At 35.2% G+C, this 26360-nt stretch overlaps 1 protein-coding gene across 1 annotated transcript; it reads left to right on the top strand.

Annotated features, from left to right (window-relative positions):
- Nucleotides 1–417: 417 nt before the first annotated feature.
- On the top strand, nt 418–16870 carry LOC136034020 (surfeit locus protein 6 homolog). Its single transcript, XM_065715070.1, has 3 exons — nt 418–551; nt 10108–10485; nt 16624–16870. The coding sequence occupies exons 2-3, from the start codon at nt 10135–10137 to the stop codon at nt 16846–16848; spliced, it is 576 nt and encodes a 191-aa protein (XP_065571142.1). The 5' UTR covers nt 418–551; nt 10108–10134; the 3' UTR covers nt 16849–16870.
- The last annotated feature ends 9490 nt before the right edge of the window (nt 16871–26360 follow it).

Here is a 26360-nt window from a genome sequence, read left to right on the forward strand (position 1 = left end):
AGTGAATCCGAAAAGATAGATATGAGCAAAATTACTACAAACTTGATGTGGAGAAAAATACGCGAAATGAGAAATATTACCGACGAAAGAGTTTTCCCAGATCTGGCAGAACTCGCCGAGAGAGTGCTCTCCCTCCCGCATTCGAACGCAGACTCAGAAATTTTACCTTTTTCTTTGCCTTCTTTGTTTATACCCCGCTTCTGTTCCCTTAGTGGGTTAAGAATAAAATATTAGGCTATTATTATCAGATTATATTATATTCAGAACCTTTATTAAGATAAGACAGAATTCGACTTGTCTTAACTGATCAACTTTTTCGTGAAACCTGGGAAAGTATAGAAGCGTAGCATAAATCTGTCCAAAAAAAGCATAATTTTGTGCTCAAGGAAGCATAATTCTTTCCGTCCGATCTGGCAGCACTGTTTCTTGAACAATATTCAAATAATCAAACACGATGTTTACATTCTTCAAATAGGCTAATAATAGAAAGTCTGCCAAAAGTAGCTTCGTACTATATATACTCAGGAAGGACCATAGGTTAAAAGATAAAGGTAAAATTATACTTCTTGCATCTTGGAAATGGGTAAGGAAAATTAAACTTTCAGGGATGGGTCTACAGACTAGAGTAAGCCTATGTCCCAGGAAGGTATTTGGAAGTAGTCTACCTACCTCCACTATTTCTCCCTCTTGAGGGGAGTGACCTTTGATGACCTTCAAAAATATTTGCATTATGAAAGAGAAATCTTGCAAAACAGATCTTCTGCTTAAATGAAGTATAATAAAACTGTTTTCAGCTTCACAATTTTGCTCAGTCCAATTTATGAGGTTTCAAAGATCTGCAAATACATTTCCCAAATTTAGAAAAAAACCATTGATATGGTTTAAAAATCTATTCAAAGAAAAGGAATTGTATTTTCAGAACTAAAACCAGAGAAAAAGAAACTGATAACTAAAAATTAAGGTAAAATGTTGTTTTGTCAAAATTTCAATAGGTACAGATACATGTCAAGTGGGCAAATTTCTAAGACCTAGAAATCAGAAGGAGGTTAAAATAAGAGCTTGGCAATACCTTCAATAAAGGTATGCTCAGTTTGCTATGCTGCAAAGCAGCATAGTTTCCATACTATAGCACTTAGAAATGCTAATTCTAGAAGCACATCCATTTCTGGTTGACACTCCTCCTCCATGGGGCAAAATAAAAATGCATAAAGTGGGCAGGATTTTAAAGCCAAGGGAAAAGTTAGGGTTGTTCAATATGAATGAAATTACAGTTCTATTTCAAATGTTAATTTCAGTCATCAGTGGTAATTTCTGTAGAGCAGGAAGTCAAAAGATAATTAAAAACTCATGCATCCATTGATGTTAAATCCAAGATGGTTCACTTTCAAATTTAAACTAGTCAGCTGTTTTTGAACCAGGGGCAGATTTAGGATTTCCTTAGGGGGGAGGGTACATAATAGGTTGTTTTAATAAGCTTGCAAACAAACAAATACCTGCAATCAAAAGGGAACCTTGACAATTATATGTTTGTAGGTAGGTTGTGGAAATGGTTGTAAATTTAATCTAAAATCTGGTGAGGGTTTAAGTTCTGATAAAAATTTTTGAAATTAAAATGGTATAAGAAAATTGACTACAAAAAAATAGTAAGTTATAAAAACCAGCCTGCCATAAAAAAAAATATATATATATAAAGCTGTTCAACATCTATAAAAAAATGTTATATTTAGGATTTTCTGCATAATTATTTACCTTTCACTTCTAACCACTCTAGCAATCTAGTTAAGCTTTTTATTATAAAAAAAATAATTAGTCTTGAACCATCTTTTGGTGTCATGTACTCTTTGTGACAATTAGTATAGGTCAAACCATTTAGCATATTGCCTAACTTTGTGGCATTGATTAGTAACTATGATAGTGATGAAGAGTGGGAAATGAGGATAAAGACACAAATTGTATATTCATAAAAGATATATTAAACATTAAATACTAGTTCTTTTACAGGGTAACAAAAAAAAAACAGAACAAAGAGATAGAAATGTATAGAAGACATTTAAAACAAGGGTTTTAAGTATAAGCAATAAATCATGAACTAATCACTATTTCTTTTTGAAAATAGTGTTTTAATAAACTGTGTCAACTTTGATGAAATCTCAAAAATTTATTAATCAAAATTTTACTTTTCATAGCAATGTAGTGTATCTTTACGCTTTTTAAAGTTCAATATATTTTGCTTAAATTACAGAATTCACAATTTTATAAGAAAAAGTCTATTTCTCTATTTCCACTCCTGTCATATATATTTATTATATGGTTGACATCTACCTCAATATTTCAATGAACATTTATAATGGCCAGTCCTATCAGTCTAGAGTCCTGTAAGTTTAGAGCTCTTTGTTAGTATTTCCTCTTCTCTTTATCCTAAAATATTCAAATAAAGACCAAAATCATCAGAAAAATAGGAACTCTATTAAAGATGTGTGTAGGTATGTGCTTTAAACTAAGTATATGAGTCAAAATACAAATAATTATGTGTTTGATATCTTTGTATTTGATAGGTATAGGTTGGTGATTTAAATTATCAGGGTCTCAAGCTGTGGAGATTTCTAATTAATTTTTTTTTATCTTGATATTTTCAGATATTCAATTCAAATGTTTAAATTTTTGATATGTCTCTTGAGAACAAAAATACAAATTTTGCTCAGATTTAGCAATAAATAAGAGAATTGTCCTGTAAAATTTTTTACTTATATACAACTAATTGTGGAAATATGATTAGATGGTTGTATCAAAATAAGTATAAAAATCCTCAGCAGTATATATAGTAGTTTGGACAATTTTATGGACAAACATATTCAACCCCTATGCAAAAACATAACTATATTTTGTGACTGGTTGGTATTGAGAAGGTGAGAAATTCTGAAGTAATATTGCAGTTGTATTCTGTTTCTGTGGGTAACTCAAATTGTGTTAATTTCCCCTTTTATTATTTTTTTTATTTTTAAATGTTTGAAAAAAAAATCAATGCCGTTCCACTGATTCAAACTGAGAATTTGGAGGCTGATCTATACTGGCTGGATTATTTTATTTACCTTCTTTTATAAACAATCTTTTGAAAATCTATTCTTCTTAAATGATTACTGCAACCTTTGAAGGGGTATTTTGCCTCATATACTTAGTTTTAAGTATATACTTACACAAACCTTTATTAAAGTTTAAAGAGTATGACCTTTATTTTAATGTTTCAGGATGAACAGAAGGGATTTGTCATATAATATAGAGCTTTAATTAGATAAAAATAGGCAGTAAAATTGACCACCATTTGCTCATCAAAATCCAAAATTTAAATGATCAATTCTAACACTTCTCATACATTTACTTTCTATTATACATCCCCTAAAAAACAACAATGTTGTAAAAACCACCCTGCTTTGCCAACAAAATTTTGAAGATTTTTGCCTCCCAGTTGGCTTTTGTGGTAAAACAGACACATTCCCTTAAAAACCTAAATTTGATTAAATACTTCTTGGCAGTAAATAGCCTACTTGTCTGGCAGACCACAAAAAGTAACTAAAACCTTGTTTGCAAAAAGAAACAGTCTTAATAGTTAAAAACCAATTACAAAAATGTAAGTTTCATCCCAAACCAGAGCAAGTGGACCCAACCACAAAATCCACCACTACTTTAAGGAGGGGCACTTCCCCTGGATCTGCTGCTGTTCTGAACAAAATAAATGTCCTATTTTCCTTGCAGCTAACATTACCTATAGAGCAAAGCATATTAGTCCATGACCCCTATGGGCAGCAGGGCAAGGTCTGCATAGTGATTGGCTGAATTGTTAGTTGATGTTTATGACATACTTTTTTCTGCTGATTGGTTAAGCCTTGTTTGTAATGGTTGTGATGTTTCATCATTGCAACCTTATTTTCTCCAGAAATTGTGGTTAGTCAAGGGCAAGAATCTGTGGTGTTAAAAGTTTGAAGGGAGGATATTTTAGTTTTGTGAGTTTTTTTTATTTTTTGAATTACTGCATATTGCTAGATTCTGATGATTGCATATTGAATTCATATTGTACAACCCCAACTTTTCTCTCGGCTTCAAAACCCTGCCCACTGTACACATTTTTAGTTTGCACCATGGAGGAGGATGGTCAACCAGAAATGGATGCCCTTCTATAATTAGCATTTTTAAGTGTTATAATATGGAAACTCTGCTGTTTTTCAGCATAGTTTTCAGTTTAGACAGCTTGTGATGAAGCTAAAGTTTCACCATGCCTTCCCATAGTGGCCTATGTTTTTTTTCCTGGATTCATTACTGGAATTTTCATTTTCCCAACCTAACCCCTTCCCAAGATAGCAAAAAATAGCTAAACTAGAATTTTACCAAGATAAATTTTTTAAAACTAAGGTGTAACAGATTTTTAAGAAATGAGACTTCTTTTCCCAGTATTGACAATAGATATACTAATGATTTTTGAAGTAGGTCTAGACCTAAGCTGTGGTAATTGTGAAATGAAGAAATAAATTGTTGAGGATTCTAAAAATATAATAGACAGATAAAAGCCATACCAATAGATTCTTTATTCTATCCTCTTTCCAAGAATCATGGTTTCTTTTGGGACAACATCCCCTCTCACAATGACTTACTTGACTTATGACCTGCCAGAATGGCATAGAGAATGATAAGATCTGGCACCTCAAGGGTGATCTATTGCTTGCCAGGCTTGCAGCTTTTTCCACTGGAATGTGGGTTTAGGCAAGGAGCTCATTGGCTGTGTCTTTCCACCTAGGGGGGGGGGGGGCATCTGCCTGGTCATTTCAATCTTTGCAGGGTAGGGTTCAATTCAAACATAACCTGTGCTGGGGTGTCATGTGGTGGGAAAAGGAGGTGGCAGTACCAGCAAACCATGTGCTGGGCAAGTTTGCATCAAGAATCAAGTGGTAGAGCATAAATTTCTAGGTTAACCAACAATAGAGACAACTCTGAAATAGACATATCTTTAGAATTTAATCCTGAACCTATTATAATATTCATTGGCATTACAAATTTGTTTATTTTCTTCTTTATTGTGTAGCCAGTACAGGAAAAGAAATAGATGAAAATGCAAAAGTTTGTGAAACCTTGGATCTGAAGGAAGGTTTATTTTGTGAGGAAGAGTCAGTGACAGCACTAAAAGGATTAAAAAATAATAAGGCCCCAGCTGCTGATAATGTGGTAAATGAGTCTCTTATTTTGATGGTTATGAGGTTAAAAATTAGTTACTGAGGATCATGAATATGATTTTGAGAAAGGGAAGCTCCAAGTGATCTTAGGAAAACCCTGATGAAACCCTGTATAAGAAATTGATAAGAGTGAGTATGGTAATTATAGAGCCATTAGTTTGGTTTCTGTTGGTAGCAAATTACTAGTATGATGATACTTTTTAGACTTAGAGAGGCCATAGACAAAGTTTTAAGAGAAGAACAGTGCAACTTTAGGAAGGGTAGAGGATTTCTTGAGCAAATTTTCACTATTAGGGTAATGATTGTGAAGTACCTGAGTCATTACCTTAAATTGCATGTCCAGTGAGATAAGGTGGTGATGAGCCTGCTGTGGAACATCTTACTGGTAGTGTGACATGACTAAGAGTTGGCATCCCAGGTTAGCATCTAGTCTGCATTGTATGGGGACTCCCAGTCCCAATCAACTCCTTTTTTGAACAAATCTGTGGTTTGGGACTGGATGGTGGCTTCAGCGAGGGATGGTGCATACAGAGAAGAAGTGCTGGAGCTCATGTCAATGACAACAGGGGACTTGTAGTTTATTTGTGTGACCTCTTGTACTTGCAAGGGATGAGGAAAGAACTTGCCTTGAGAAATCGTTTTGGAGCAGTTTGTGAGTAGCAATTGCATCTCCTCTCTTCCTTTGATAGACTAGGGTCGGGAGTTTTAGGGACACAAGGTATTCCTCATATAACTTGTCTTGCAAATCTGGTACAAGCTTTGTTGCTCATCTTTGGACACTCTTTAGTGCTTTAACATCCCTTTTATAATGGGAAGACACCAGGATCATTCCAAATTCTAGGTGTGGATATACAATAGCTTTGCACAGCTTCTTGACCACACACAGCTTCCTGGTGGTAAAATTTTGTTTTATGAGCCCTATGGGTCAGTTTGCTTTAGCAACTTGAGCTTGTGTTTGGCTTTGAAACCCCAAGTCCTTCCCCTCACTTACAGCTTCACGTAGGTCATCTCTAATATGGTAAGGTTGTTTAGGATCGGTGTGTCCAAGATGCAGGACTCTGCATTTTGACACGTTAAACAGGAAACTCCACTCGGATGACCATGTAGATAGTTCATCTAAATCTTCTTGTATTGTTGAGTGATTGGGGCTAATTTGGGCCTGGCCTAGGAGCTTGCAATCATCGCATATAGTGTCAGTGGGTTTTTCAGGTGAGTTGTACAGTCATAAATATACATGCTGAACAATGTGGGCTCCATGATCTTGCCCTGTGGAACTCCACTAGTGAAAGGAATTTCATCAGAATAAACTGTTTTACCAGTGGAATCATAAACTACTACCCTCTGAGTTCTTCCAGTAAGAAAGGCTTCAATCCAGGCAACTGTGTCCTTGTGCACCATGTATTCTTCCAGTTTCAGGAGGAGAAGTTGATGCTGTACTTTATCAAAGGCTTTTGCTTGATCAAGCAATAAAAAATCTACTGGAAGGACATCATCCAAGAGTCTAGTCACAAAGTCATATGATTCAATGAGGTTTCTGTTGATTGAGCAACCTTTACAGAAACCATGCTGACTGTCTGAAAAGTGACTGATTTCTTTCAAGGTGAGAGACCAGTGCATCATTTATGATGCTCTCAAGGACCTTGCATACAGCAAGAGTAAGACCTATAGGGCAATAATTATTGGTTTGGTCCTTTCTTTCTCCCTTGAAGATAGGCTTGATGTTGGAAGGCTTCAGTCACTTAGGGGATCTCAACCATCACTGCTACTGGGTCAGCAATTTGTTCTGCTTCTTCTTTTAACAGACTGGGTTGTAGGTTATTTGGCCCAGCAGCTTTATTTGCATCAAGTCTTTTAAGCTTTTTGAGAAGATTCTCTGCACTTACAGTTGTCATCTACATTGGTTCTTGGATTGGTTGCTCTGGTAAAGTGGGTGGAGGGTTTACTATGGGCTGAATGTAGACATTTGTATCAAAGCTAGAGTTGAGCAAATCCACTTTTTCTTTAGTAACCGAGGCCTTTGTGTCATCCCCTCTGATGATTTCTAGGATTCGCGCCTTGAAGGATTAGCTGCTGAGACATTGGATTCTGCTTTGGACCAGCTGCTATTGCCTCCTTGTGGTTTTCTACAATTTTCTGAATCAAAGTTCTTAGCCTGTTTCTGTATTTCTTGTATGTGTCATAGTGGTTATCACATCTGTACTTCATGTATTTGGTCTGTGCTCTTTTCTTTTTCCTTCTAGCCCTTTTGACTACTTTCGGGAGGAAGGGGAGTGTTTTTGGCTAGGGTAACCAGTATACCCAGGTATGTTTGTTTTTTTTGCAGCCAAGACTACTGTCTTAAATACCTCCCAGCTTCTTCATATGTTACCACTGTTAACAAAACTCCCATTTTACCTTTGACAGGTCCTGCAGTATCAATTTATAATTTGTAAAGGATTTTTTACTTTATTTTCCTTCTTGAAGTTCACTTCCATCTCAGTCAAGATACAAATATGTTCACTGCTTACAATTGCAGGGTGATAGGAAATAGAAAGGATTTGTTCAGGGTAATTTGTCACAACTAAGTCTAGTAAAGAGGGTTGTTTTGGGTGCCTGCATTGTGTTGGTTGGTCAATAATCTGCGTAAGTAGGTTGTCAGCCAGGGATTTAGTATTGACACTGGAGGGGCTACTTTCAGGGTGAATCCTATACAGTCATTTATACCAGGCGTGTTAAAATCTCCAAACAAAAAAGATTGTTAAATGCTCTCGGGCATTCATCTTAGATACAAGATCAGATACAGCTAGGTTTGAAATAAACTGATCAGGGGCAGGCGGATTATGGTAAACAACATCAACTATAAATGATTCAGATCCAACATGGAGTTTTGAACAGATCTACTCAACCCAACTACTATCAGAATAGATCATCAAACATATTTAGTCCTCAGTTTTATAGGTTATGAGCAGGTGTGTAATAGAAGAGCTTTAGCAAAGGTTTTATCCTTGTATAATATTCACTTATTATGTCATATATGGTTTTAAACCTATCACTAAGTTTCAGCTGTATCTACAGCTATGATACCAATGGAACTTGCATAGTCCCTTTTTATAACTATAGCTAGTTCTTTAATATAAACTAAATCAATTCATTGTATAACATTCATAATCCCCATTTATATAGAACTATATCAATCCCTTATGTAACTTAAGTTACTATTTTGCTGTGGTTTGTTCTTTACTAGGTCTCAGCTATCAATAAAACCATGATACCAATGATTCTACATAATTCGAATTTATTGTATTGATCCTTTATGTAATTTCTTTCTTGTTCAAGCCAAGAGACTGTAAGTTTCATGTATTGGGGTGTTGGACAAGGCGGCTCTAATGGTGTACTTTTTGGTTTGATTTAACTCTATTTTTAGGAGTTTTAGGCGATTGTATTTCTTATTATTGGATGTGGTTGTCTCTTACTAGGTTCCTAGCTAATGCTGCAACCTGGATTATCTTCCCTTTTTCTTAGTTTGAATTGTAAAAGACAAACCTCAGAGAATCAATCAGCTAAGTGAGTCAAATATGACACCATTCAACAAAAAAAATCTATTGATGATATTACTGCCACTAAAGCCAATGCTACTGCTATTGATTAATGTTTTTGTTACTGTAAGCTAGCAATCATCCTTTAGTTTATTTTAAACTATAGGCTACAGTTTGTTCTTTACTATAACCCTTGGAAAAAATAACGTAAGCTACTCTTATATATGCAGATGAATGTGATGAAAAATGTTTTTCCAAAATTAAGGCTCTAAACAAATTGTCCAAAACTTATGACCTGTCTAGATGTTTTTTTGAGCCTGAAAATATCAGTGTGCTAATTTTCAAAAAAAGCTATTGAGCCGTTTTTGAGAAAAAAATACAAACAAAATTACACAATTATTCCTTGATGAAAGAGAGTGGATGGATTTATAAATAAATAGTAGATCAAAAGTAAGAAGAAGCCGAAAGAGCCAACTTCATGGACTTGATATTAATGTTGGAATTTTTATTAACGCAGACTTTTTATAATTGTCAGGCCTCCAACCCTTGTATGCTTTGTATCATGATGTTGCTCATCCTTCGCTTGGGGTATGCTTAGGCTTTCAGCCCTTGCACGTTTGCCTTTTTTCAAAAAGTGTACTTTTTCAATTGTATTAATAACTGCAATCAAGCAGTGTGTGTTAACGAACTGTAAGTAAGGAGTGACGCGGCTCAGTAGTAACTAAAAAACCAAGTTTTGACATTAATAGATACATAAAAAGAACCAGCGTATTATTTTGATTCAAAATATATAAAATTCATTATGCTTAATGTTATCCATTAATAGTTATTGTGGTTAAGGTAGACAGTTGGGTCAGTAGCAGTGGTATAATTTCATCAAAATCCTGGTGGATGGGTAAAGTTAGAGTCAATATTCCTAAATCAAGTGAAAATGACAGTGAAAACTGAAAAATGAGCCATATAGTACTATAAAGGTAACAATATACTAAAGAAAGGTGACCCGTTTCTTTGGATGCTTGAATTATGCAGGCTTATCTTGGTTTTGACTAGATTTTTGAAGAAACTAAATTTCAGCTAGGGGGCAAACTAGATTCATCTTACAGATAGGAAAAAAGCTATTCCAAGCTTCTATCTTTTATAATTTTGAAAAATCATGTCATAGTTTTTCACCCTGACTGGTCAATCGAAAATTTTATACTTATAAGTCAAACAATGTTCATCCCAAAAATGACAAGTGGGAAGTATAGTGGGTGCTGTTGTCCTTAGCATGTTATTTTCATTTAAGAATGTGACCATAATGTAGCCAATGCACAAGTATATCCAATTAATCTGGCTGTAAATAGTCAATCTATTGCTTGTTTCGTTAATTTTAGCTCATTTTTCCTGTGGGATAAATTGCAATGAAGGTCAACAGTAAGCAGAAGCATGCTTCCTCTAGAAATGATAGTGCTGGTTGGCAGGATCTGGATGTGAAACCCAACATTGAGGATCTTTGCATCAAAACTGCACAAATACAAAAAGGAACCCTCGAATTCAACAAAATTGAATTTGGAAGACAAACAGAGGATGAAAAAGCCAAGTTTAAAAAGAAACGAAAACTTTCAAGAGATCCTTTCAAAGCTCTGAGTAAACTAGAAGAAACTAAGGACAGAATAAAGCGTTTAGAGGAACAAGGAAAGCTCCACATTGCTGAAAGCATTGTTAATAGACGAGCGTGGCAAGCGGCTCTGCTCAAATCTGAAGGGTTGAAGGTAATGTACAATTATGTATGTAAGGTTAGAATAAACTGTTGGGAAGAGTATCTAAGCAGGACAAAACTGTCCAAGTATCAAAAATTTAATTTCTCAGGAATCTTGTAATGTTGATTTGTTTAGAGCATGAAATTATCTAACTGAGAATTTGAGGTCAATACAATGTGTTTTCTTGAAATCTCTGGGAAATACATAAAAAAAAGTCGGTATGGAAGTCTTAAGTTCCAATGTTGCTGCAATCAAGTTATATTTGAACCAGAACTAGATTAAGACCTTTCCAACTGCAACCATTCTTAAGTGGGGGAGGGTGGGGGAATTGAATTGGTAATCACGTTATCTATCAGAACTGGCTGGTGAATTTCAACTGAAACCGGTTGGAACTACTAACTAATGGGAGGAGGGGGTTGAATTTGTTATCTGTACATCTGCCAGAATAGGTTGGTAGATCTCAACTGAAATTGGTTGGAAGTACAAACTAACGTTCTAGTCGCGTCTTTCGAGTGCCTGGACACAATCCAGTCTCTCTGGTAAAGGGATAAGCGGGGATCAAAATTCTTTCCACCCCGCTTATCTCTACAAAGAACACCTGCTTTGTGTTGTTACTTTTGCAGATTAAACTTATATTGTGCATTTTTTAATTCCACAGCAAACATAAAACAGAATTTATAAGTTAATTCCAATGACATAAGGCCTAATTGCATCAGTCTTTGAGCAAAGCCCGGCGTATACGCAGAAATTTGATTTTGATTTAAGGGTAGTTAAAGTTAAGAGTTTTCAGTTAAGGAACTCTGCTGGTCTTGACAGGGCGAGTCCAGTTCAACATCATGTAAAAATGGATTGAAAAAAAGGCAGAAAGAAAACGGTATTTAGTTTAACGAAATGCGGTATGTTCAACTACTCCTCCTTTTCCAAAAATAATTTTAAAAACTTTTTCCACAAGACAAGTTTTTCAAAGAAAAATAAAGAGCTCCATTAAGCCAAGAATGAGCAAAAATAAAGCGAAATAATCTTCCAAGCTTAAAACTACCACAAATCAATTTCAATAAATAAACGAAACTCAAACGAACAGAAATGACAATAAATAGCCGAGTCAAACTCAGAACGAGCAAAAATTAACATGAGTGGGGCTGATAACCCCTATGCCTTCTCAAGACCAGATCACAATTTGTGCTTTACTGAAAAAAAAAACAAACAACAAACAAACAAATGAGCGTGGATTGTCAGTTAAATTGACATACACTGACATTTCCTTGTTAAGGTTTTGGTAATTTTTCATTTATGAAAGTAAGAAAGATGAAAACATTTCAAACATGTTTTGTTTTCTGCACCAGACACTCGCGCTGTAATTGCAGTGCAAGAGGTAGGACTTCCCCCTTTATATATCTAGCAAAACATTTTAAAGAAGTAAAAACATTTATATGTATTTTGTTTTCAGTTAAGTGCAAATTAGTTTCTAGTCTTGCGAAGGCATCGGGGTTGTCAGCCATACTGATGTTAATTTTCACTCGTTTCGAGTTTGAGTCGGATATTTATTGTAGGATTTAAATCAATAAAATATGTTTTTAATTTTTTGACTTTTTAAACTCTAATAAACTAAAAATTATCAAAACTTTAAGCAATTTATATCACTATATGTATACTAAACTGAGAATCCACAGCCATTTTTTTTTAGTAAAGTGCAAATTATGTTCTGCTCTTGAGAGGGTATGGGGGTTGTCAAAGAAATAATTTCCAGACCTTTCAACTACACTGAACAAAATGGCTCTCTAAAAATTTTGATTAGATATGTTTAGGGAATTGATGGGCGTGGAGGGATGGCTTGTTGCCCTCCGATCAATTTTGACTGATAAAGTCGCATGAGCCTTTTTAAAAGTTTCTACGACAACAAATGGTCATCTCAAAATTTCTATCAGACGCATTACGGGAAAATACGAGGTTTGGGGGGGGGGGGGTTTATCCATCTTCGATTACTCTGAATCTTAAAAATGGCACTAGAACTTTTAATTACCGACCCAACGAGCCCCTCCAAAGTTTATACGATCACCCTTCCTATATGTACCTTATGTGCCCCCAGGACATAGCTTACCTGGCCCTGATGGCTGTGGGATTGTGATCTTCAAAGACATAATTTCAATTACGTTGAACAAAATGGCTATCTCAAAATTTTGATTGGATGTGTTTGGGGAAATGGTGGACGAGGGCGGGGGATTAGTTGCCCTCCAATCACTTTTGACAATTAAAAAGGGCACTAACCCTTTTAATTTTCAATCGTATATCGTATGAGCTGTTTCCGAAGTTTCTATGACAACAAATGGCCATCTCAATATATCTATCAGATGAATGTTGGGTAAATATGAGTAGGGGGGGGGTATCAACCCTCCAATCACTCTGAATCTTAAAAGTAACCTTAGAACTTCTTATTACGAATCCATTGAGTCCCCTCCGAAGTTTATACGATCACCCTTTCTATATATGCCTTATATGTTCTCAGGGCATAACTTACAACTCTTGCCCCCAAGTGTTGTGGGGGGGGGGGCTGACATCCTCAAAGACACAATTTTTAGAACTTTCAATTACGTTGAACAAAATGGCCATCTCAACATTTTTATGGCACTTGGTATTTACTAAGTGACATATAGCAATCGCAATTTCTGTCTGTTGGTCTCGCTTTTGCTAGTTTGGGCACTTTCAGATAAGTTAGGACAACGAAAGTTGGCATATACCTTATATGCCCCCAGGATATATTTTAAAAACCCCTGCCCTGAGGGCGGTAGGGTCGTTGTCATCCTCAAAGACATAATTTCGGGACCTTTCAACTACGTTGAACAAAATGGTTATCTAAAATTTCTGATTGGATGTGTTTGAGGAAATGGTGGGTTTGGAAGGAGGGTTAGTTGGCCTCCAATCTCTTTCGACTCTTAAAAAGAGCACTAGCCCTTTCAATTTTCAATCGAATGAGCTCTTATCAAAGTTTTTACGACAACGGATGGCCATTTCAACGGATGTCATCATATGCATTTCGGGAAAATACGAGGTATGGGGGGTTGTATTTACCCTCCAGTCACTTATTACCAATCCAATGTGCCCATCTAAAGTTTATACGATCATCCTTTCTATATATATGTACTTTACATGCCCCCAGGGCATAACTTATAAAAGGGGGTTGTCTTCTTCAAAGACATAATTTTCGGATCACTCTGAATCTTAAAAACGGTACTAGAACTTCTGTTTACCAATCCAATGAGACCTTCTGAAGTTTATACGATCACACTTTCTATATATACCTTATATGCCGCCAGAGTATAACTTACAACCCTGCCCTGAGGGCTGTAGGGGGGTCGTCATCCTCAAAGATATAATTTCCGGACCTTTCAATTACCTTGAACAAAATGGGTATCTCAAAATTTTGATTGCATGTGTTTGGGGGAAATGATGGGCGTGGCAGGGGGATTAGTTGCCCTCCAATCACTTTTGACCATTAAAAAAGGGACTAGTCCTTTCAATGTTTCTACGACAACAAATGACCATCTCAGAATCTCTATTAGGTGCATTTCGGGAAAATACGAGGTGTGTGTGTTGGGGGGAGGTTGTCCACCCTCCGATCACTCTGGATCTCAAATAGGGCACTAAAAATTCTGATTAGTAATCCAACGAGCCCCCTCCGAAGTTTATACGATCACCCTTTCTATATATATCGTATGTGCCCCCAGGACATAACTTACCTGGCACTGATGGCTGTGGGGTTGTGATCCGAAGTTTATACGATCACCCTTTCTATATAAACCTCAAATGCCCCCAGGGCATAACTTACAACCCTTGCCCTGAGGGCTGTAGCTGGTTTCTCATCCTCATAGCCATAATTTCCGGATCTTTCAGCTACACTGAACAAAATGGGTATCTCAAAATTTTGATTGAGTGCGTTAAGGGAAATGGTGGCCGTGGGAGGGGGTTAGTTGCCCTCCAATAATAATTAATAATAATAATAATAATATATTTATTTCCCACTTGTTTTAACAATTTAAGCGGAGTAAAACCTCAAAAGGAAAGAAAAACAAAATAACACAGACAATACAATCAATAGAATGTAATCAAAGGGTTGTAAGGACCCAAGCGTTGACAGGCATCAGTACCTAATCTAGCATAAAGTTTTTTATAAACAAAAATAATATCAGTGGCACAAAACTTTCTAATAATCTTCCGATTTCTATAAGAACGCGGCAGATACAATAAATATTTGCAATAACGAAAATACAGAACTCTTATATTTTGTACATCTTGATTATAAAAAAATGGGCGCCAACCGGACAGAAACAATATAGAGTGATCGCAGTATGTAGAATAAAGTCTGGATAAAGCCTATCGTGAAAATCTTTCAGAAATCTCTTCAATCACTTTCGACTATTAAAAAGGGCACTAGCCCTTTCAATTTCCAGTCGAATGAGCCCTTTTCGAAGTTTCTACGGCAACTCCTTCGATACGAAGTGCCCTGGTCTAAACCAAATAAATAAATAATAAATAAATAATACATTGTCCCCACGTTACTCTTTACGTAGGCAGCGTTATTAGGCTGACAAGGAAAGATCACTATTTGATGACCGCTTTGAAAGTAAAAAGATATAGACATTAGGTTTTGACAGAGGACATGTGAATTACTCTTATTCTTTTGTTTTTTTTTCTTAAAGACTGCTGTAACAGCCTTTACTACTAGATGAATCAATACTCTAATATATAATATCTAGTAGATTTTGCCTTGGACATATTGAGAAGTCGGAGGTTCCCGCTCTGGAAAGCTAAAATCTGGCCAACCAAATATTAACTACAATAATGCTGAAGTTGTGAATTCAGTTTTACTAAATCTATTCTAAAAGATATTCATAAACGCTCCTATTGAGAGGGCGAACTGAACAAGAATTATTCAGAAAGAACACCCGTAATTAATAGAAACCCCTTAAATAGAATTCCAAACCTAACCCCTAGATAGAATTCCTACTTAGTATGTCTCCTGTAATTGTTCCCATTAGCTCACGTTGTTCTGTAAAAATGGGAACTAGTTTTAAAATACCAACTCCAATTAATTTTGTCAAGTATTAATCTGGGGAGCACCACCCCTGCAGATGGGAAAAGGGGCGAATCCCTCCGCCCACCATTGGCTTTTCTAATAAAAATTGCCACAAAAAGATTAAAAAGCAAACACTTAATCCTTAGATTAAAAAAAAAAAATACTTCTTTGTATCTTCATTGAAAAATAGAAAAAATCCTTGCCCCCTCCAAAATTTTCGTGAATTGGCGCAACCCATATTAACTGCTCAACTTGAAAATTTTATTGGTATAATGAGCTTTTCCAATTTGTTTGGTTATTAGTTTAAGTGGTACATGAATATTTATTAGTTTTGGAAAGTAAAGAAGTATTACTGAGAGGAAGTGGGATATAAGTTTTATCCAATCTTATGTATATTTTGTTATTTGATTTTTCTGTTTTGATTACCCTATCTTTCAACAAACTTGAATACAAGTGTCAGGTGTGAAAAGTATAAATCCCTCCTAGTCTCTATATTAATTCTCAATAGATATGTCCAGTTTGGATTTAATAAGATAAAAAAGACATAAAATTTGGTTTCAGCAATTATAGATAGATATACAAAGAAGCAGAGAGACACGCTAATTTTATCCTTTTTATTGTGATGGGGGAATAAAGGAAAGATATATTGTGTTGATACTATAAAAATACTTCGGGTGAAAATCTTGAGACTGCGAAAGGCCAAAAGCCCCCCTCCCTCCTTTACTTGCCTGTAAAGAAACAAAATAATATCAAATTAAAACATAAATCAGTTAGGTAATTGTGATGAGTACAAATTTTAATTGAAATTTTGAAAAAAAAACAAGCTCTGGAATATATGCTTTGGTAGCCTTGACAGAGTAGGCTGTAACTAAACTAGATAAATGTCTATCTACTTTGACCATTACAATTACTATAGGGATGAACAACATTGGTAGTTAAAATTAGTCGGTTGATAAGTTTGGTATTCAAAGAGTAGAAACATGCTGATAATAATAATTGTATCTCAAAGCTTTTATTAATAATTTCGTTTGTGGTGCGTTAAATTCCGTTTATCTATTAGTTTTTTTTTTCATCTGCAGGTGAAGGATAATATTGATCTAGTTCGAAAATCAGTAAAGAGGAAGTTAAACCAGAAAGAAAAAAGCAGAAAAAATTGGCAACAAAGAATAAAAGCTCAAGAGCATGCTAAGGAAACCAAGCAGAAGAAGCGGCGGGAGAATATCAAAAAGAAGAAAGACCAAAAGAAACAAAAACAGTTGAAAAAATTAGTTAAAAAAGGGAGATATGTAAAGGGAGTTATTTGAAATAAACCTAATAAATCTTGAATGATTAAGGATCAAATTTAAAGTATTTTGTTAAATTGCTGGCAGGGGTGTCACGTATGGGGGAGAGGGGGACCTCCCACGTTTTCAGCTAGTCGATAGAAAATTTTGAGTCGGTAAAATGGCGGTTTGAATTACCACCATTTTACTAGCTACTAGCTTCTTTTTTTTTACTAGTTTAAAAAAAGAAAAAAAAAAAAAAAAAAACAGTGAAAGAAGTACCGTCCCAGTCAGTACAAAAAACAAAAAAATGGTAGCAATATCATCAAAATCAGTGGATAAAAATGACTAACCAGTCTGAAAAATATGTTGTCCTCCCCCCCCCCCAAACGTTCTGGATAGTGACACCTCTGACCGTTGGTATCAAGACACATTTTGCATATAATAAAAGTAATGCTATAATGTTGAAAATATTTAGCTGCAGCTGCATCTATAACTGTACCAGCTGAGACGTTTCTTCCTGCGACGTCTTTACATTTCTTTCTTATGCGCATGTTTTCTCTTTTTTTTTATCGAAGGTAATGATGCCACACGAGATTAAAGTGCAAATCCTGCAATAACCAAGTTTTGAACAATTGCAGCCTAAAGTTTGAGGTGGCATGGAAAGTGAGAAAAGGTCTTGTATTTTTAGCTGGTAAAAGTGCACTTATGTCTAGCCCTCGGCCGAGGGGAATGGGGCCAAATTTTAGAGAGTTTAATTTATTGGATAATTATAATAAATTGATTCATTGTGGCATATCCGCTATATTAGATCTTTCTTTCACCTTCGTAGAAAGATTGAGAGATGGACTCCTTTATTATAGTCTTTCTTTTATTTTACTCTTTCAATTTACTATTTCTTAGCACTTGCCATAACATAGAATGAGATAATACTTGTTTGCTAAAGATTATAGCAAGCTCTAATAGAACCGGATTTTCTTCTTGTGTCAAGCAGAAGAGAAAAAAACAAAAGCAGAAACCACAAAAAAGCATCAGTGATAAAAACTAATCAAAAGAAATCTGATCCGTAAAAATGTCACTAAAAATTCATACAAGTGAGTAAAATGTAATGTATAAAATAAAGTTCCCGAAAACTAGTAAAACATTTTTTGCTCTTCGCAATACAGTCCAGAGAACTTTTCTGCATTTCTCGTAATCCTGAAAGCGCACTAAGGTCGGGTGGTACCTAGAATCTCCCCAAACGTGTTATTTCTTGTTCACATAGGACAGAAGACCATCCTTCATCCAGGGGCCAGTTGATGGTCTTTTTTTCGTTTATTAGTTCTCGGCTTTCTCAAACACTGTACTATACTGTATACATCCAAGAATACATCCTATAGTATAAAGATTATCCTATACATCCTAATGTATAGTATAAATATATAGTATAATCTATAGGATGTATAAATACATCCTATAGTATAAGAATACTATACTGTATACATCCAAGAACGTAGAGTGAACTGTTCCGTATATATCCAAGAACGTCGAGTGAAATGACTGAAATGCTTCATTTACATCTTTAATCTTGATTACGTTATTCCAATTTGATTACTCTAGTTCTTGTTTCAAAGTCTTCAAATTTTTCTCTGTTAATCACATAATTTGTAACATAGGGCTTATTGTGACTTTATCTTAGCTGGTTCTGAAAGGGCGAGTATGAATGGGAAAGTGGTCTGATGTGTCGTTGATGAAAACTGCCATAGACTCCAGTGCAGGGAGGTGAATATGAAGTTGATAAGGGATTATGTGATCTCAGTGATCCGTGTCACAATTGTTACAGCAGGTTATAGGCCTGAACCTTCCACATTATTTAGTAAATCTGCCGCTTCGGTTGTTAAAGGAATACTGAGGTTAATATTTAAATATCCCATGAGAATAAGTTCATTTCTTTGGCACCCTGCTAGCTGGAGGACTTGATCTACAGGTTAACAGGTAAATTGTGACGTTGACCCCGACAGAGAATGGTAAATTTCGCCCATAATAACTTTTTCATTTGGGAACAGCCATGCTTCTAGGAACAACTAGTCAAAAATTCCTTCAATATTCCGTGTAAGGTCTTGCTTAGTTTGAACCGCGTGTGTGTCGCAATATATATTTCTATACCACCCCTTTTCATCAGTTTTCAGTGAAAAAAAAATGGCTAATGTAGCCTACAATGTCCAAAAGGAACTTGCTTTGATGCGTAAATGAATACTTCGCACTGGCCTAAAATATCCAGTCTTAGCTGCTGACAGGTCTACTCTAAATCAGAAAATAAGGAGCACAATCCTTGGCAATTCAGTTGAAATATTGAAAACCAAAAACCAGAAGACATCCCCTTTATTACATTAGAAATTACATATTCACTTCTAGGAAAATTATTATCATCAAACAAATGCCAATTTCTTGATCAAAAATAAGCTTATGATTTAACTAGTATTCTTCTAAATTCTTTAATCTATCTATATGAAATATCTCTGATACCTCTTGGGGACGAAGCTGAAGGAAGAGGAATTATTTACTTTTGTAATCGACGGTGCGTCGGAAAATTTCAGAAGAGCGAGGACCCAAAAACTGTGAACATACCCGATTGAACTTCTTTATTGGACACTGACAGGAAACAAAAACAAACAGCGACACACGGAAATTGGAAAACATGCACAAAAAGAAAAGTATAATGAAAAAAGATGAGAAAAATTTTTATGACCTTTTCGGCTATACAACTGGAGAGCAAAATTACTTTGTGGCTTCAAAAATAATTGAAAAAAATGGAAAAAATCTCACGCTATATTACACACAAAAAAAGAAAAAATATTACTCAAAAAGTGACGAAACTACTGACCGGAATCAACCTCCTCTGAGTCATTTTTGGCAAACAATCTTAGCGGATCGAGACAGTCATCATCGTATTTAACCCCCTGTTCGAGCTTTTTGACTTTTTGTCTCCCACCAGAGTTTCACGTTACACTGGACCACTTGAGTCTCTCTGACTTTCTTTGCTCCCTTTGCATTTTTTAGCTTGTAACCCAAAGCCAATAATTCCTTTTTTTGTTTTCTTATTTCAGCCTTTCAGTTCATTGATACACTGTAGCCAGTTTTCTTATGTTTACCAAATTCTTTACGAATCAATAAGCGATCATAATTTTTGAGCTGCAAGAAAATAGGCTCAAGTAATTTTTTTCTAGCGCTCCACAGACTAGGATCATCACCATCATCAGACACAGTGGATTTTGGACTCTTTTGTGTCGCGAAGATTTTCTGATTGATTTGGCGTATCGATCTGATTTGGCGTATCGATCCCGTGAAGCAGAATGTTATTTCTCCCTTTACGTAAATCCGTTCGAAGTGCAGATGATTTCACCTTGATCAGTTCTGATTTTAACGGTTATTTTCTGTCTTTAAAACTTTATTACACTTTTAGAATATCTTGCATTATTACTACACATTATTTTTACACAAGATTTCGTTTCGTCAATATCCTTTGTGTGAGATCTTTCTCCTATATATATACTAGCTGTTGGGGTGGCGCTTCGCGCCACCCCAACACCTAGTTGGTGGGGGCGCTTCGCGCCCCCCCCAAGCCCCCCCGCGCGCGTAAGTCGTTACGCGCCATAATAGTTACGCGCCATTGTAGTTGTGTCCCTATGTCCCACCTGTGAATATAGATATATATATATATATATGGTTTTAACTACGTAAAACTTGCGAATATACAACATTCTTTGCTGTCCCATTGTCTTTGCATATAAATAGATTGTCAGGTTATCCCCCTGTTTCCCCCGGTGTCCCCGTTGTAGTTGTGTCCCTGTGTCCCGGTCGTCATTTATATTCCCTGTGTCCCGGGTCCCGGTCATCATTTGTATCCCGGTGTCCCGGTCTGTATATACATTCGTTTTTTAGTTTTGTTTTTCTCCTTTATTTTTTTCCTTTTTTTTTCTTTTTTAGCTTATTTAGATTTTTAGATTTTTTAGTTTTTTTTATTAGTTTTTAGTTTTTATTTCTTTTTAGTTTTTTTGTCCCGGTCGTCATTTATATCCCCCTGTTTCCCCCGGTGTCCCCGTTGTAGTTGTGTCCCTGTGTCCCGGTCGTTATTTATATTCCCTGTGTCCCGGTCGTCATTTGTATCCCGGTGTACCGGTCTGTATATACATTCGTTTTTTAGTTTTGTTTTTCTCCTTTATTTTTTTCCTTTTTTTTTCTTTTTTAGTTTATTTAGATTTTTAGATTTTTTAGTTTTTTTATTAGTTTTTAGTTTTTTTTTCTTTTTAGTTTTTTTGTAGTTTTTACCTTCTTTTTAGTTTTGTTAATTTTTTTTTTTACTTGTGTCCTGGTCGTCATTTATACTCCCTGTGTCCCGGTGCTTTGTTGATTGCTAATCGAACATTCCTTTTGTCCTGGTCGCTTTCTCTTTGAGTGTCGTCATTTATTTTTTTCTTTTTTAGTTCTTTTAGTTTTTACCTTTTTTAGTTTTTTTTTAGTTTTTAGTTTTTTTAGTTTTTTACCTTTTTTTAGTTTTTTTAGTTTTTTAGCTTTTTTATTTTTTTTATTAGTTTTTAGTTTTTTTGTAGTTTTTGCCTTTTTTTTTAGTTTTTTGTCCTGGTCGCTTTCTCTTTGAGTGTCGTCATTTATTAGTTTTTTCCTTTTTTTTTTTAGTTTTTTATTGGTTTTTACCTTTATTTTAGCTTATTTTTCAGTTTTTTCCTTTTTTTTAGTTTTTTTTTATTTTTTATTTTTTTTAGTTTTTTACCTTTTTTTAGTTTTTTTAGTTTTTTTTAGTTTTTTAGCTTTTTTACTTTTTTTTATTAGTTTTTAGTTTTTTTTTGTAGTTTTTGCCTTTTTTTAGTTTTTTCAGTTTTTTTTTTAGTTTTTTATTGGTTTTTACCTTTATAGTTTTTTTAGTTTTTTAGCTTTTTTATTTTTTTTATTAGTTTTTAGTTTTTTTTGTAGTTTTTGCCTTTTTTTAGTTTTTTCAGTTTTGACGTCACCTAATCCAGTTTTTTCAGGGGACGTCACCTGACACATCCATCCACACATCCATCCACACATCCACAGACAGACAACTTATTTTTATATATATATAGATATATATATATATATATATGAAGTGATATATGAAATGAGATTATTGCTTAATTATCGGTATTGTATGATCCAACAAAAATATTCTATAAAGTGAAAAAGGTTTACCGAAGACATAAGAATTTGTGGTGAAATGTGGATACAATTATTACTGCTTGAAAGAATATTTGCTGTAATTGATTGGTGAGAAAAAAGAAGATTTGAATTCTACCAAAGTTGTACTAAGGTGATTGCAGTGCCTAATAGCTAAATTATACGCAAACTCGTATCACACAGGAATTACTAAGTTTAGATTGGAAAGAAAAAAAATTAGAGGGGTCGTCCAGATATTGAATCAAGCGAGGACATAGCTACAAGCACCCCAAATACGTCAGAAAACCTGGATATTCTGAAGTCAGCAATAAGTCGGAACGGTTTCGTTACTGATTGTACCAGAGGACTTGGCGAAGATGAATGACATTTTGTGTAAAACTCATATGTCAGTCTAATAATTTGACCAGAGATTTTTCTCTATTAGAAACTAGAATACAAGCAGTAGAATCGGAGCAAATAGCCTTACAGTCTGAATTCTCCGGGTCATATGCTCCTACGACTGCTATAGAAAATGACGTTTCTATGTTGAACAATCATGTTTTTAACATGTAGACAGAAGTGAAGTAATTTAAAGAAAAAAAAACCTGTGCGTGTCTGGTAGACTTTTGGCTGCAGAATATCAACCGAAAGAAAACAATGTGGTTGTATGTAGCGCAGTCAAAGAGCAAGTTAAACGTATGTTTACCGTGGCATGTACCGACGGATTGGTTTTACTATTGATACCTCAGTTTTCAGTTGTTGCAATAAAAAATAATTTGAATTATTTCAAGGTCAATGTGAGAAACCGTGGAAACAAGATTGAAATACTTAAAAATGGGAAAAAGCTTAATGGTAAAAAGATAGCAAATCAGGAAAGTATTTACGTGAGCCACTTTACTGTGAGACAGGCAAGAAAAAGATTTTATAAAAAAATTATATCTAACTAAGTGGATATTATTTCATGGGTATCAAATACAGTGCCACCGTATTTTCAGTTTGAACTTCCGGGTGGTAGGAAAGTGAAGTTTACTTGTGATGAATGAATTGAGGAACTAGCGAGTGAGCCTCCCCCTTCCGAAACCTCCGGAGGTGCCAAAGAATGAGTGATTTGTTGAATATGAAGGGTGTTAGTTTACTCATCATTTTAGAAAATTATGTAGGCAATTGGAATTGATGGCATCAGTCAAATTTTCCTCTGTTTTTCGCTTTATTTAGCCAAATAGGGATTGTAAGTTGATGAACCAATCAAATAGTAAGCTGTCAAAATGATATCAGATTCACCCTTTCTCAAATGAAATTCTTTAAAAATTTGCTAAACAACAAACAAAGCAATTTTTCTTCTAATAATTGATAATCCTCACCTAAAATTTTAAAGACCTGCATCAAGCAAAATTTGAAAAACAGGAGACACAAAAATAAATGTTTCTCTTTTTATAGATGTCAAAAAAGGAAGTTTAGCAATCTATTAAAATCTGAAATATTTCTAGGATAATAAACAATATTCATATTCACTCATACAAAAATTCAGATTTCAGTTTAGAATACCTCTAACTAAAAAATACTCTTATGGAAATATAAATACTATTATCGAATAATAACTAGATAATAATTATTTAGTTTAGAACTATTTTTTTCCAGCAATAATGATAATGGTAAAAGATTTTACAGTAAATCTCAAGAGTTAACTCTTGAGTTAACTCAAGATTTTAGATCAACGCCTGTAGCTCCATGGTTAACATCTGGAGTCCTAAAATCAATAAAAAGGAAGCAGAACCTTTGGAAGGAGTACAAAAAAAGACCAAATAAGGCCAAGTTAAAAGCATTTAAGTTGTACCGTAATTTTCTGAAATCAATTATTCGCAGAGCTAAAACAGTATATTTTACAAAAAGATTTGTTGATTGCGGTAAAAATATAAAAAAGACGTGGGACGTGATTAAGGAAGTTAGTCGGCCGTCCATGAAACCAGAAGGTCTGCCTAAGTCTCTCATTGTAGATGATCAACTTGTGACAGAAAAAGGCCAAATTCGACATCATATGAATAAATTCTTTGCGGAGATAGGGAAAAAAACTGCTAATAGCGTTTCTTATTCCTCTGTGTCACAGTCTTGGAAGCAGTTCTTAGGTCCCTCGTGCTTGAAATCAATGGTTCTTGGGGAGGTTACGGTGGAGGAAATTAGAAATATTGTTCTGTCTTTAAAGAATTCTTCAGCAGGTTTCGACCAAATTTCTGCTAAAGTAATTAAACATATTCTTCTATCGATTATCATCCCAATTTACCACTTGATTAATAGGTCATTTGAACTGGGAGTATTTCCCCAACGTCTTAAACTTGCTCGTGTTATAGCTCTCTTTAAAGGAGGTGACAGAAAGGACCCTGGGAACTACAGACCGATCTCTCTTCTGTCAGTGTTCTCTAAGATATTTGAAAGAGCAATACTCAAACGTCTGGTGAGATTTCTTGAAGCTAATTTTTTTTCCATCAGCATTAGTTTGGGTTTCGCGCAAAGTATTCTACAGAACATGCTTGTAATAGACTTCTTCAGTTTATACGACGATCTTTAGATTCTAATCTTATTCCTGGAGCCATTTTTCTTGATGTAAAGAAAGCTTTTGACAGCCTTACACATAAGATTCTCATTGGTAAACTTTGTCATTTTGGTGTCCGTGGGGAAGCATTGTCTTGGTTCTCGTCATATCTAACTGACAGATCTATCGCCACAGAAGTTACAGACGAAAAAGTTCCAATTGAATACGGAGTACCCCAAGGTTCTATTCTTGGGCCAACCCTCTTCCTCATATATGTGAACGATCTCTACCGACTTTTTAACACCCCAATTAACAATATTTGCTGTGGATTGTGTCACAAATCTTACTCTCAGAGTACGTTGGTGTTCACACCTAATAGTCAAGAAGAATTAATAGTATTTGCAGATGACACTACTTTAGGTGCTGCAGCTCCGGATGAATCATCCCGTATTCTAAAGCTTCAAGCAATGACTGGGAAAATACTCTTTTGGTTTGACATAAATCAACTAACTTTAAATGTAAAAAAGTCCTACCTTCTTATTTTTTCTCGTAAAGGTGTGAGCTGCCCCACAATTACTGAGCTTCATACACCAAGAGGCTCCATAAGTCATCCCCCGGATCGATATGTGTGATTCCTGGGAGTTCTTTTGGATGAAAATTTATCATTTAAGTGGCATGTTCAATTAATAAGAGTGAAAATTTCCCGTGGACTTGGGATCATCAGAAAATTTAAGCGTTTATTCCCTTTCCCTATCCTCCGTCTTTTATACTTTTCTCTGATTTACCCTTGTATATGTTACTGTTCGTCTGTGTGGATGTCCACATTTCCCTCGGTACTTGCTCCTATTCACAATCTTTATGAGAAATCGGCAAGAATTCTCCAGTCGGCTACACACACTCCTCTTGACTTCCTCAAAATTAAAGATATTTATGTTTTATCTCTATCTTCGTTGGCATATCAATATTTCCAGGGAGATCTCCCATGTTGTTTTTCGGGACTGCTTAAACTAGTAGGGGAAGTAAATTTATATATCGTTCGTAACCGGGAGGATGTGATGATTCCAGCTAGTCCCTCGGTTCGTTCAGACTTCGGCCTGGCTGTGACTGTGGGACGTGCTTGGAACTTGGTTCCCGCTGAGATCCGGCAGTCATGAACACTTGGCTCCTTTAAGAGACAGATGAAAAGTTTCTTATTAAAGGCTTCTTATTAAATGTTTCTTATGGTTTATTTATTATTATTTTTTTTCCTTTTTTTGGGTTGTTGTTTTGTTGGTGTTGTATCCTCGATGACGCGTGAATCTTAATTTGTATTTTATTATCGGGTGATGTGAGGGTCGCTGTTTCGTGGGGACTGCCGGTGAGTTGATTTCTTTTCCTTACATATTTATATTTAGATGTTGTTTAGTATGTTTATGACAAGTTTTTATGATTCTTTATTTATTGTATGCCGTTTCCCAAATAACGGGCCATTGAGCCCTTTGGGATATTGTTTTGTTATTGTTATTTTATGAAAATAAATAGAACTTGAACTTAACCCGAACTTAGATGTTGCCAAAGTATTTTTCCCCTGGGGACAAACCCCAGATGTGTTCCACGGGGCTGGGACACTAAACGGGTCTGCCTTATTCCAGCATTAGACTGGAACTTGGTTGCTTCTTACTCACGGTTTGTTATCACGAACTGCTTGATTTCAGCTCTTGACAGACAAATTTTTCGACGAAATTTGTTTACTCTCGGCAGACAACTACTCTTCCACGCGTCCCTTTTTTTTATAAAAGTATATGGGTTATCGTTTAAAATGTTTGATCAGCTTTATCGCCATCTATCTTCTTCAAACTATTGAATTACGCAATCG

The sequence above is a fragment of the Artemia franciscana genome, chromosome 12 (assembly GCF_032884065.1).
Source record: "Artemia franciscana chromosome 12, ASM3288406v1, whole genome shotgun sequence".
Lineage (NCBI taxonomy): Eukaryota > Metazoa > Arthropoda > Branchiopoda > Anostraca > Artemiidae > Artemia > Artemia franciscana.

Bases quoted from the DNA above. Each gene is read 5' to 3' on its own strand.
- LOC136034020 (XM_065715070.1), top strand. From the start codon at position 10,135: ATGAAGGTCAACAGTAAGCAGAAGCATGCTTCCTCTAGAAATGATAGT. The intron at 10,486-16,623 runs GTAATGTACAAT...TTTCATCTGCAG, and splicing joins TCAAATCTGAAGGGTTGAAG to GTGAAGGATAATATTGATCT.